The sequence below is a fragment of the Engystomops pustulosus genome, chromosome 5, assembly GCF_040894005.1.
Source record: "Engystomops pustulosus chromosome 5, aEngPut4.maternal, whole genome shotgun sequence".
NCBI lineage: Eukaryota > Metazoa > Chordata > Amphibia > Anura > Leptodactylidae > Engystomops > Engystomops pustulosus.
Window position 1 is genome coordinate 16,531,417 of NC_092415.1, and position 14,260 is coordinate 16,545,676.

Below are 14,260 nucleotides of genomic sequence, written 5' to 3' on the forward strand. Positions count from 1 at the left end.
TACACACACATTGGTCACTTTTTGATATGAAATCTAAAACTAATGTTAAAACACTAGAAAGTATTTACCCAAATATCTCCAATAATTCTCTTACTCTGAATAAATAAGAAAAAGAAATAAGAAAATACAAGAAATACACATTATAGAACCGAAGATAGGAGCGTCTGAAGTGACTCTCACCCTGCAGCCTCTAAACTGGACTCTTCTCAGGTAAAATATGACTCTTCTCTGCTTGTTTTCATATGACTATGGAGGAGATTTTAGAGGTAAAAGCGGTGAAAGAGAAATATTGAAAGGACATTTCATATCCTACCTGAGTGGGGTAGTAGTTTAATGGGGAAAAAAATCTGATGACAGGTTCCCTTTAAAGTAAATCTACCATCCAAATACATAATGATAAATCAAGGACTCATAGATCCAGGCACCGTGACTGTGGTATTTTCTTATATTTGTTATCCATGGCCTCCTTCCTTTTAAAATCATGCTACTGAACCAGAAGGGCTCCTGGGGGTTTTACCAGAGACTCTCCATGCTGTAGTTTTACATGCTGTTACACTGTTGAGGAGAACTTCTCATATTTGTTATCTATGGTCACCTTTATTCTAAAAGCAACTTTTATAATTATGCTAATGAGCCTAAAAGGCTCCAGGGGGTGTTACTGTACTGCAGGTTCTTGCACTGTTTCCCTTCCCCCCTGCTCCCTCAGCACTCCTCACCCTCTGCCTGATATAATATCACTGCAGCAGAGGAAGTTTCAGCACACAATGGAAGGGGGGGGGGGGTAGTGCTTCGGCACAGTGTAACAGCCCGTGAGGCTACAGCATGGAGGGGCTCTGGTAACACCCCAGGAACCCTTCGGGCTCATTAGTATAGTTTTAAAAGTTGATTTTAGAAGGAAGGAGGCCATGGATGACAAATATAAAAACATACCACAGCCCCAGTGCCTGGATGTATGAGTAATGTCCCTGGTTTATCAGGATGGATTTTGGTGGTAGATTTCCTTTAAATGTGTCTCCCAGACTGGATTGAAAGTCCACTGATGGCCGGGTGAGGTGTTAAGGAACCAACACTAACCCGGTCCATTGGTGCAGCCAATCCTGTCTGGTCGAACCAATCACTGGCCTCAATGATCACAGCTTATGGCACATTATACTGACTGTTGAGGCTAGTGAATTGCCTGGATGGGACCGGGATGGAGGTAATGGGGTCTTTGTGGACCTGCTGGGCAAGGTTCTGCAAGCTCATTGCTATAAACTGCAATGTGGCTCAGCTTGCAGTACCTTTTCTGGCCACTACACAGCATGTGGCGCTTTACTAGTACCAAATGCATCTGAAAGTCATGGACATCACCTTTAATAGGGTCAATAAGGTTCAACCGCTGTGTTTAACAGCCCGCACTTGTAAATGTCATCCTGTGATTGCATGAAAGGGTTAAGAGGCGATAATTTTGCAGAATCCGGCAGGTTTTTTCCTGGGATTTTTCTGCTCAGCCTTGCACTCTTCACCGGATGAAGGGCTTTAATGAATGACCTGAGGTAATATTTATAATTAATGCCGGATTATATTATGCACTTCATTACCGCGGTGCATGCGGTAAGCCCCAGGAACTGTCTGACGCTTCAGGTTTTTTTTTTTTTGCAGGCCGAGGATATAATTTATGCAAATTTATAGAGAATGTGAGAACGCGTCGTCTGCCGGTGCGAGGAGGGCGAGCTGTGCACCAAAGAGAGCCCCAAAAATTACATTAGAATGATTGATATGTATCATTTGTACTGGCATCAATATCTATGATGATTCATAGAAGGGGTGTGGCTAAAGACTGCAACAAAAAAAGGGGCGTGGCTAAAGACTGCAACAAAAAGAAGGGGCGTGGCTAAATACTGCAACAAAAAGAAGGGATGTGGCTAAAGGGTGCAACAAAAAGAAGGGGCGTGGCTAAAGGCTGCAACAAATATATTATGGAAATCCAGAATTCAGGTATGTGTAAGCCTTGGGGTTTGGGCCTTGTACACACACTATGTAAGCCCTGCCCCTGACCTGACCGGGACTACCCTCAAATTACCCAAAACTTCCCTTTCCAAGCATAATTTGTATAAACTTCGCCTTTTTGCAATCAGGGTTGTAGGATTTGGCCTCTGTAATCATATCTTTGTGTATGTTGTTAGTAGCAGCAGGACTGTGAAATATGGATTCATTTTTCAGGATTGTAGCCTCTGGTGGCAAGCCCTCACACTGCTGTGCTCTGAACTCTCTGCAGCCAGTGTTAGGTATTGTCCTCGGAGAGATTTGGAATCATATCTTTGTGTATGTTGTTAGTAGCAGCAGGACTGTGAAATATGGATTAATATTCCAGGATTGCAGCCTCTGGTGGCAAGCCCTCCCACTGCTGTGCTCTGAACTCTATGCAGCCAGTGTTAGGTATTGTCCCCGGATAGATTTGGAATCATATCTTTGTGTATGTTGTTAGTAGCAGCAGAACTGTGAAATATGCATTTATTCTTCAGGATTGTAGCCTTTGGCGGCGTGCCCTCACACTGCTGGGCTCTGAACTCTCTGCAGCCAGTGTTAGGTATTGTCCCCAGATAGATTTGGAATCATATCTTTATGTATGTTGTTAGTAGCAGCAGGACGGTGAAATATGAATTTATATTCCAGGTTGTAGCTGCTCTATGTGCACTAGGGGGTGTGTCCTCACACTGCTGTGCACTCATCAGACAGTGTTAGGTAGGGTTGCAGGGTGGCGCAGCGGTTAGCACTACAGCCTTGCAGTGCTGGGGTCCTGGGTTCAAGTCCCATCCAGGTCAACATCTGCAAAGAGTTTGTATGATCTCTCTGTGTTTGTGTGGGTTTCCTCTGGTTTCCTCCCACACTCCAAAACATACTGGTAGGATGATTAGATTGTGAGCCCCATATAGCGCTACATAATCTGTGTGCGCTATATAAATAAATAAATTATAATAATGTCCCTGGAGAGAGTGTAATCCTACCGTTGTGTATGTCATTTGTAGAAGCAGGATTGTGAACTATGGGTGTATATTTTTGGACTGTTATATCTTCAAGTTTATGTCCTCACACTGCTGTGCTCTTAGCTCTCTGCATATAACTGCTCCACAGATTTTCCTATCTTCTCCGAGTAAAATCTGTAGCAGGATTCTGATTGAATACTACACCCGGCACTCAGAGGTGAGGGGCTATGAAGCAGGTGAGTGTAGACAAAGAGGTTTTTCTGTAAAACAGCACCGTGAGTGGTACCTTGTATTGCATTAACTTCAGCTGCAATACCAGGCACAGCCTGTAGACAAAAGTGGCGCTAATTTGGTAAAAAAAATCTTTTTTTTTTTTAATCTCATTAATCTCTCTTTATCGATAAGTATCCAAAAAAGCAACTATGACGTGAGATCCCCTATATGACACCCCCCTCCCTCCCCCCATATAAATATAAAGTGCGGTGCAGTATTGAGGAAGCAGTACACCCCTGAGGAAGTCTCCACTTGGGAGACGGAACGCGTGGGGAGTCCTCCACTACTGCTAAGCCGCCCTGTTGACTTATTGTACTGATGCCTGCCTGCTGACCACTGACTCGCAATGTATACTTACCCATTTATCCTATAGCCGCACTATGATTGTTATGGCAGATTTATCTTCATCTGTTCAGGGTCATTAGACAGCTTGGGCCTTATTCATCCTTCTATTGTAATTGTATCATACTAGGGGCCAGGTTCCACTGTATGGAGGAGGTGTTTGTTTGGTGAACCTTACCTGGTTGTGCCAAACATTTTGACTCATGTATGTTTTTTAATTGTTTTTAACTTGTCCTTCATTCCTTGATGGAGTTTTTCTATTGTTGAAATAAAGATTTATCACTTTTTTACATAATTTTGTCTATTGGCACACCTCTTTTTCTCTTTGAATATTTTATATCCAAAAAAGCAACTATGACGTGAGATCCCCAATATGACACCCCCCTCCCTCCCCCCATATAAATATAAAGTGCGGTGCAGTATTGAGGAAGCGGTACACGAGGGAGTAATTAGAGGAGAGCTCGCGACGTGTGATGAGCGGCGGCTGAGATGACTTTATTGAGGACGGGCAGACATGACACAACGGGGATATAATTAAATCAGCAGTAACATCACTGACACCATAAAACACGAGCGGCCGATAAGAGGCGAGTCAGACGGTGGAAAAAGTGATATAAATAGGGGGGGGGGCACCGTCTAGGAGGGGACGCGGAGGAGCGGGGGAAGACGTGCAGCTTCATCAGCCTGGAGGATCAGTCCCTTCTAGAGCAAACCTGCATGAGGTCAATTAAAGGGAATGTCCAGGTATTAGATATTGATGAAATATCCTTCAGATATGTGATCTGTATCACCAAGAATACTGCCATACGTCATATAGTGGCAGTGCTGGGTATCGCAGCTCAGTTCTGCCCTCTTGAATGTGACCCACGTGACTGATGGATGTGACTTTGGTACTCCATGGGCTGTCACTGCTGATCCATCATATTGAGGGGTTTCCTCTCCTTTACTCCTGTCCTCCAATGACAGTGGGATGACTCTGCTGACCCCGCCCCCGAGGTACAACATGAGCAAGGAGGAGCCTGTCTCGTGTGCGTCTTAGTTGTCATTTTTTAAATTGTTTATTAAAAATATTTTATTTTTTTAATAAAATATATGAAGTAAAAAGAAATTGTCCCTTTAAAAAGCCCCTAAAACCCAACAGAAGATAAGCCATTGGCTTTAACACTTGTTGGTAGCGGGTTTCCGCCGCGCTGATGGGTGCATTTCCGCTTTGCCCGCCTCGTACGCCAGCTGTAGCTTCTGCAGTCCTCGCGCCATGAAGGCGGCCTCCTCGTCACCTCCGAACTCTACGATCCATTGTCTTAGTTCCGGGTCAGGATGATACGTGCGGTCAAGCCCACCACCAGAGGGCGCTGATAGGAATCCGGACTGGGGTAGTGCGGGGAGAAACGGCGAGGAGGAGGTCACCTTCTCTTCTAGGGACAAAAACAAGACAGACAGACTGCTAGATTTCCAGGAAATAGTTAAGAGTCAACATTTTCAGTCCATCAGCCTGAAGAGCTTTCTGCTCTCTACACTGTGCTGCTCCACAGCCCCTCCCCTCTACGAGCAGGAGCTGTATCAGGAATTCGGTTGGATACTCATAGAAGAGGGGAGGGGCTGTGGAACTGTTCACTGCACGGAACAGAAAGCTCTTCAGGCTCAGAAACCTGCAGGAGCCACAAATGTAGATTTAAAGTTCACTTTTTACAGTCCTGCTGTTACTTACTACACACACAAAGGTACAATGCTTCCATGACCTATACATATGGTCAGAGCTGATGACAGATTCCCTTTTATAGTGGTTCTACCACCTCCTTGCTCACACTCAAAGTAAATTATATAGGGCACCTCATATCTTTTAAACTAATTTTTTTACACTTTTTGGTTTTTCCGAGCAAATCATCACTTTGAGAAAATTCTGTTTATTCATTCATGCAAATTACCTTCTCATTGCACCATGGGTGGAGGAAATGTCTGCGTTTTTTTGTTCTGCTGTCCATCATGATGTTACACCCCCTCTTTACACAATGACTGACATCACTACTAAAAATGCTGCACAAATGGAAGGAAACGGGTGCACCAGCCGGCTGACATGGCCCCGCCCCTGGTGCACGAAGCAGCTAATTTGCATAAAGATATAAACAATTTTTTTTTTCGAGAACGTCAGGTCACCAGGACACAGTAAATGTATGTCTGGAAACCTTATAAAGTGCCCTACACAATGCTGTTTATACTTGTGCGGGAATTAGGATCCCTTTAAAGAAAATCTACCATTTGATTTGATGCAGTATGAACCAAACATACCTTGAGAATGCTGTAGCTACACTGATGCAGAATGATGTCATCACTGTGTTGGGCCTGACAGGCAGAAGTAATCAATTGCTACACCATCCCCCAGCTGCTGTGAATGAGTGATCCAGCTCAGGTTAATTAGTCCTGTCTGGATAGTTCAGGAAGCTCTGTGTGTAATGTGTTTATGTAGGCACCCAGCTTTCCCAATGTTCTGAATGCTCTAATTGTTTTTTCAGCAAAACCACTCAGCTTAGGGATTAAACAAGTTATGTGCCTGCAGCAGTGTAGCTACAGCATTCTCAAAGTATGTTTGCTTTCTCATGCATAAAATCAAATGGTAGGTTTCCTTTTATGTTGGGCAGGGTGGGAGATATCATGCAGCACTCTAAGGGTCCCTTTTCCATAGGTTCACTAGCGGGACAATGATTGGGAAAATAATTTCATAGGAAAGCCCATTCCTGATCATCACCAGTAGACGGCTGCACTTAGGGCTCTTCACATGTTGCTCTCCCATTGAAATCAATGCTCTGTATCAAACATGGATGCGCTCAGAGTATAGAACATATAGAATAACAATCCTCGTAGGAATCTCAATCTGTGGTCAGGTAGAAGGTATCAAAAAAAACAAAACAAAAACATCGTACCTGACAACATGGAGCTACTAGACGATGAATGGCCCTGACCGCTGCTAGACCGCTTACCGTTACATGGTAACAAATCTTTGCAACGAGGACGCTGAAAGGAGAAACATTTTGTTAATTTCCACCACGAAAGAGAATAAATAATCAAAAAAAGACAATATTTTGATAACATTTGAATAAATAGATGTGATACATTTCATAGATATCTTTTGCAGTCCCGCCCATGTTCTGTGCAGATCACTGTTACAGCTTTGCTGTGTAGATTGGGACAGAGTCATCGTTTTAATAGCTTGAGTCAGAGTATAACTCTGTATACTTTACACAAACTTTATACACAGACAAGACTCTGTATACATCTCCACTGTCACTTCCTGGTCCTCGGGGGAGGGACCAGGTCCTTAGGGGGAGGGACTATACTCCTTGACAGTATGGGTCAATTGATAGACACCATCTGAACATATAATACAGGATCTGTGTGTTTCCGATTTGGCTGAACTTACCTGCAGCAGGACAGTGACCTGGCCCCCAGTCCTGGTTTTGTGTTTTGCGTTGGGCCTCTTGTTGTTGGTTGTCACAGAGTAGTAGGGGAGGTGGTGCGTCCGGTGTAATGGTTGCATCTTAGCAGCTTTGGGTAGGGTGTTAGGAAGTCTTGAGGAGGTCCCGACCTTGCAGGCGGCACAGGTCTGGGGTCGGAGGCGTTGTTCTAAATGCCGTGACGCAGACAAATGGCTGAGAGTGCCGGAGTCACTAGAAGACAGGACAGGTCATTACATAATGGTGTCTATGTGTAAGCTCATCACTACAAGTCCTGCAACAGCTGTGTAACGTCACCTGTCACCTTGTGCTGCTGACTGTTTCCATTGATGGCTGTTTTAAAGGGAATGTGTCAGCAGGTGTGACCATGCTGTACTGATGCAACTATTCTATATTGTCCCTGGAGAGATATGTAATCTTATCTTTGTGAAGGTTGTTAGTTGATATATAGATCTACAGTATATTCTAGGATTGTAGCTTCTCCACTTGCACTGGGGATGTGTCCTTACACTGCTGTGTTCTGTGCTCCCTGCAGCCAGTGTTGCAAAAGATAAGTGTAATCAGACCTTTGTGTGTGCTGTTAGTAGCAGCAGGACTGTGAAATATGGATTTCTATTCCAGGATTGTAGTTTCTCAGTGTGCACTAGGGGGTGTCCTCACACTGCTGTGGCCTTAGCTCTCTGAATTATAGGGACGTCCAGGTTAAAAAAACTAAATGCATACTAACCCCGCTCTGGCTACAGTTTCCTGTGTTTTTGGGTCTGTGTCTGGCCCAAAGTCCTGTGGGTCACAAGACCTGAGATAACTAATGACAGACCTCCTGGAACTAGGGGACACCAAAAGAAGCAAAGTCTCCTGGAAAACATGGTCTAGGGCAGTGATGGCGAACGTATGGCACGGGTGCCAGAGGTGGCACTCAGAGCCCTTTCTGTGGGCACTCAGGCCATCGCCCCAATTTCACCAAACAGGACAAAATCCACCAAATCTTCCTGCAGTCCCAAGCAACTTAAGGGATGCTGCAAGCAGCGCTATTTTAAAGCGACAATTCATTGGCTGTTTGAAACGGCAGGAAAAGTGAGAAGGTGTTGCCAGAACTGCATTGTCTTTGGAGGTCCCCCTGCTGGACCCACCATTCTTCCTGGAGAGAAGCTTCAATGATGTCTGTACTTATCTGCCAACCTTCTTTCAACTCTATTGGTGGCCTTAGGAGATCCAATACAATTGAATGATGTTGAAGAACAAGTAGCAATAAGTTAGTGCTTGAAATGGCATGTTGGCACTTCATGGTAAATAAGTGGATTTTGGTTGTAGTTTGGGCACTCGGTTCGCCATCACTGGTCTAGGGAGTCATTGGCTGAAGCGGATCACATGACCCTCTGAAACCCCCAATACTGTATATTTTTGTCTGGCAGACTTCTCTTTGGGATATTAAAATAAGATGTCACCAAAATACCCCCCACCCCAGCCTACACACCACACATGAATAAGCTATCAGAATCAGTTAGGGAGCTGCTATTCAAGCAATTCTCTTCACATAGTAAGGGATTTATCTACACCAGAAAGTATATTGGAGCAGTTGCCCAAAACAACCAATCAGGATGTGTCTTTTATCTTTCGATAAGGCTCTGAAACCCAAAAGCTGTGACCTGATTGGTTGTCCCGGCCCCCTTGATAATATGGGTCATGCATGGCACAGGGCAGGGGGCTCTCAGCTGTGTACACAGAGCCCCCCCTCACCTGGACGTGTGACTTATCGCGCCTTTAGTTTCGCTCTTCCAGAGTTTTCTGGAATGATCTGGTCCGTAACATTTCAGTAGTTGCTCGATCGATGTCCGATGAGGATGAGACCTTTGTTCTTTCTTTGACATTCCTGAATAAAACATATAGGAGTCTATGCGGAGGTTGTATCAACAACATATAGGATGGCGCAGTACAGGAATCAGATCTAACAAGTGGTGATGTATAATACTACATATGATGAGAGCATTTCCTCCAGAACTTTCTATAGTGCGGAGTTATGTGGTTTGTATGATAGCAGCACCCATATAATGTATCAGACACCTCAATATAACAGGACCCATATAATGTATCAGAGACCTCAATATAACAGCACCCATATAATGTATCAGACACCTCAATATAACAGGACCCATATAATGTATCAGACACCTCAATATAACAGCACCCATATAATGTATCAGAGACCTCAATATAACAGCACCCATATAATGTATCAGACACCTCAATATAACAGCACCCATATAATGTATCAGAGACCTCAATATAACAGCACCCATATAATGTATCAGACACCTCAATATAACAGGACCCATATAATGTATCAGACACCTCAATATAACAGGACCCATATAATGTATCAGACACCTCAATATAACAGCACCCATATAATGTATCAGAGACCTCAATATAACAGGACCCATATAATGTATCAGAGACCTCAATATAACAGGACCCATATAATGTATCAGACACCTCAATATAACAGGACCCATATAATGTATCAGACACCTCAATATAACAGGACCCATATAATGTATCAGAGACCCCAATATAACAGGACCCAAATAATGTATCAGAGACCTCAATATAACAGCACCCATATAATGTATCAGAGACCTCAATATAACAGGACCCATATAATGTATCAGAGACCTCAATATAACAGCACCCATATAATGTATCAGACACCTCAATATAACAGGACCCATATAATGTATCAGACACCTCAATATAACAGCACCCATATAATGTATCAGAGACCTCAATATAACAGGACCCATATAATGTATCAGAGACCTCAATATAACAGGACCCATATAATGTATCAGACACCTCAATATAACAGGACCCATATAATGTATCAGAGACCCCAATATAACAGGACCCAAATAATGTATCAGAGACCTCAATATAACAGCACCCATATAATGTATCAGAGACCTCAATATAACAGGACCCATATAATGTATCAGAGACCTCAATATAACAGGACCCATATAATGTATCAGACACCTCAATATAACAGGACCCATATAATGTATCAGACACCTCAATATAACAGCACCCATATAATGTATCAGAGACCTCAATATAACAGCACCCATATAATGTATCAGACACCTCAATATAACAGCACCCATATAATGTATCAGACACCTCAATATAACAGGACCCATATAATGTATCAGAGACCCCAATATAACAGGACCCATATAATGTATCAGAGACCCCAATATAACAGCACGCGCATGACGTGACCGCGCAGCACCCGCATGACGTGACCGCGCAGCACCCGCATGACGTGACCGCGCAGCACCCGCATGACGTGACCGCGCAGCACCCGCATGACGTGACCGCGCAGCACCCGCATGACGTGACCGCGCAGCACCCGCATGACGTGAACGCGCAGCACCCGCATGACGTGAACGCGCAGCACCCGCATGACGTGAACGCGCAGCACCCGCATGACGTGAACGCGCAGCACCCGCATGACGTGAACGCGCAGCACCCGCATGACGTGAACGCGCAGCACCCGCATGACGTGAACGCGCACCACCCGCATGACCTGACCGCGCACCACCCGCATGACCTGACCGCGCAGCACCCGCATAACGTGATCACACAGCACCCACATAACGTGATCACACAGCACCCACATAACATGATCACACAGATCACACGTAAATTCATCACACAGCACCCACATAACATGATCACACAGCACCCACATAACTTGATCACACAGCACCCACATAACTTGATCACACAGCACCCACATAACTTGATCACACAGATCACACATAACGTGATCACACATAACGTGATCACACATAACGTGATCACACAGATCACACATAACGTGATCACACAGATCACACATAACGTGATCACACAGATCACACATAACGTGATCACACAGATCACACATAACGTGATCACACAGATCACACATAACGTGATCACACAGATCACACATAACGTGATCACACAGATCACACATAACGTGATCACACAGATCACACATAACGTGATCACACAGATCACACATAACGTGATCACACAGATCACACATAACGTGATCACACAGATCACACATAACGTGATCACACAGCATCCACATAACGTGATCACAACGCACCCATATACAGTATAGTATCATACAGGATAGTTGCTGAAACATGCAGGGTCCACTTTCACCCATCTACCCAACATCTTGTGTATCAACAACTCCCATCATATGTCCTTCCAGCTGCAGACAGAGCATGCTGGGATGTGTAGTCCTTTACATAAGGGCAGTGAGAAGTTACTGCATTTGTTTGTACCTGATATGTGACCTCTGCAGCCATGACCTACCCCCCACTCCAATGACCACCTACCTCTGCCTGGAAACACAGGGGAAGTGTCTGGATACATTGTAACTGTGCAGTGGGCGGGGCCGTGGAGACTCCAGTGTTGACACAGAGTAGAGACTACATCTCCCATGATTCCCTGGTGAGTATTAGAACCTCACTGAGGCGCAGGGATTCGTGGGAAGTGTAGTCCAAACAGATGTTACTCATTGACCAGCTGTAGTCTGGGCTGAAAGTGGGCAGTTCAAATCAATGAAAACTTTATCAGCAAGGAGCATTCAAGAATTCCCAATTTCACAACGTTAAAGAACATCTACTATCAGAAATACTTATGGTAGACGCCGATAATGTACTTACACATCAAGTGAATTTCTTTCCGTGTTTTTATGTGATTTCCCTAAAAAAGAGTTTTATAAAACATGCTAATGAGCCGGCGGCACTCAGGCTAACGTCACCTAATAATATATTTATTTTAATACAGGCTGAGCGTGCATGTAGCCGGGTATCAGCACGCATGCGCAACATTTTCAGACTGCCAGATAACGGTAATAGTGGTCACCCAGCTTTCCTAGGTTCCTGAATGGCAAAACAGGCTACTACATCTCTTGCATTAGTAATAATACTTTATATGTTGCATATTAGTTTAGGAAAGTTTTTCACCCAGCTTTCCTTGGACCCTGAATTGCATAAACCATCCAACCATTCTGGATCCAGCAGAACAGTCCCGGATTTTGGGCTCTGTACCACCCGGAGTGAGATATGGCCCAGGGCATCTACTCTATCGGTGTTCTCCAGGATGCTGATAGAGTTGGATGCACTGAGAGCCATCACTGCCGGGTCTCTGCCGTGTCTGTACACAGTGATGTCATCACAATGCGCCTGCCGGACGCTGCTGTAGTACAGACTCAGTGGAGGAAGAGACAGCAGGGGAACGAGGAAAGGTAAGTACACATTATTTTTATGCAACAAAAGAGGGGCCACAAGACGGGGAGCAGATAAGAGGCACAATAGGAAAGGGGTGCAGAGAAATTGGGAACAATGAAAGGGTAGAGGCGGCAGAGGGGAGGCACAATAAGAGGGGTAGTAGAGAAATGGGGACCAATGAAAGGGGACTATAGAGGGGGTTCATGATAAGAGGGGAGGGGGAATGGGGCATTGTCCAGGGTGAGGATATACAGTGCAGCCATTAATGTAGGTATTATACTGTGTGGTTTATTATGAAAAAAATTGTAGAAAAGTTTGTCTCCCAGCTTTCCTGGACTCCTGAATTGTGTATAAGTGTAGAATAGAGATGGGAAGTCCGGGTCTTCTTAGTAACCTGGATCATTAGGAAGAGCCGGCTCTTGTGGCTCCTGAACGGCTCCCTATTACATGTATAATAGGGAGCCGCAGTCCATCCAGTACCCCCCCTCTCCACACCACTTTTAACTTGATTGTATCAGGTTAAAGGGGGCGTCGTGAGCTCAATAGGAGCGGGGTTAAAGGGCACCTACCACCACGATTCTACCTATAGGTAGAATCGTGGTGGTAGGTGCCCTTTAAATGAGCCATGGGTTCACTGCAGGGAGCCGACTCGCGTCGTTCATGTAAAAGAGCCGGCTTGTTCGCGAACGACACATAACTAGTGTAGAAAAGCTTGTCACCCAGCTTTCCTACACTCCTCAATTGCATATTAGCTGTAGAAAAGCTTGTCACCCAGCTTTCCTACACTCCTCAATTGTATATTAGCTGTAGAAAAGCTTGTCACCCAGCTTTTCTTGGACCCTAATTTCTATATTAGTGTAGAAAAGCTTGTCATCCAGCTTTCCTACACTCCTCAATTGTATATTAGCTGTAGAAAAGCTTGTCACCCAGCTTTTCTTGGACCCTAAATTCCATATTAGTGTAGAAAAGCTTGTCACCCAGCTTTCCTAGAGTCCTAAATTGCATATTAATGTAGAAAAACTTTGCTAGACTTCTGAATTGCATACTATTGTAGAATAGTTTCTCATCCAGCTTTCCTAGGACCCTGAATTCCATATTAGTGTAGAATAGTTTGTCACCCAGCTTTCCTAGCCTTCTGAATTGAATAGTAGCCTTATACTACTCTAAAGCTAGATCAGTATGGCCAATATGACTTCTCACCCAGCTTTTCTTGGGCCATGAATGGAAAATTAGCTTAAATATTCAATGATACATCCCTTGCAATATTAGACAGATTTGATTTTGAGGATTCTAGGAAAGTTGGGTGACATCTTAAACAGCGGAGGTGAAGTGGTGCCATTTTTGGCTATAATATTAGCGGTCACAGCGCGTCTGGCCATCGGCGGTTTTTCTGGCTTGTTGGAAAATCTCCACGGATAACGGTCGCATTGACGCCTGAATGAGCGCCATTGTCTGCGAGACATCTGCCTGTGCACATTTCAGTATTTGACAGCGCATTAATCCCATGGTGCTCCGCTGTCTTCTGGAACATCCTGAGCTACGTGTGCGCCACCTGCTGGCCGGAGCTTCACACGACGCGTTACAGGGGGAAAATTCTGCAAGAAATTAATTGAATGTATCAGTAGTTGAGTAAAATACAGAACATAATATATTTAACTCTTGCGATACCAGACACAATTCTCTTCCTGACGTTAAGGAAGACTTTGCATTAATACTGTTCTCACTTGGAAGTGATTGGGGATGAGCTGCAATAACACACACAACCTGTGGAAAGGTGTGGCGCTGTTTTTGGAACAAAGCAGCCATGTTTTTTTTTTTTTTGGGGGGGGGGGGGAAATCCTGGTTTTTATGTGTTATCCACAAATGTCCCATAATCACCGTTGGATTAACATTAGCAGCAAGTCCAGATCTGTGATGTCACGTCCGCCCCTAACAT

At 44.4% G+C, this 14,260-nt stretch overlaps 1 protein-coding gene across 2 annotated transcripts; it reads right to left on the reverse strand.

The window, feature by feature from the left end:
- Positions 1 to 4,079: 4,079 nt before the first annotated feature.
- LOC140132454 (uncharacterized) lies at positions 4,080 to 11,560 on the reverse strand. Of its 2 annotated transcripts, none has more exons than XM_072151241.1 (5): positions 11,428 to 11,560; positions 8,768 to 8,900; positions 6,997 to 7,243; positions 6,557 to 6,590; positions 4,080 to 4,996 (listed from the first exon to the last, which is right to left on the reverse strand). In XM_072151241.1, exons 1-5 carry the CDS (start codon positions 11,531 to 11,533, stop codon positions 4,740 to 4,742), a joined length of 777 nt encoding a protein of 258 aa, XP_072007342.1. In that variant the 5' UTR covers positions 11,534 to 11,560; the 3' UTR covers positions 4,080 to 4,739. The 2 variants fall into 2 exon arrangements, with proteins under 2 accessions (XP_072007342.1, XP_072007341.1); XM_072151240.1 differs by having other exon boundaries at positions 4,085 to 4,996; positions 6,500 to 6,590; positions 11,428 to 11,556.
- Positions 11,561 to 14,260: the final 2,700 nt, after the last annotated feature.

Bases quoted from the DNA above. Each gene is read 5' to 3' on its own strand.
- LOC140132454 (XM_072151240.1), bottom strand. From the start codon at position 11,533: ATGGGAGATGTAGTCTCTACTCTGTGTCAACACTGGAGTCTCCACGGC. The intron at 6,591-6,996 runs GTAAGTTCAGCC...TTCTCCTTTCAG, and splicing joins AGGTCACTGTCCTGCTGCAG to CGTCCTCGTTGCAAAGATTT. The intron at 4,997-6,499 runs GTACGATGTTTT...TTTTGTCCCTAG, and splicing joins TAGTAGCTCCATGTTGTCAG to AAGAGAAGGTGACCTCCTCC.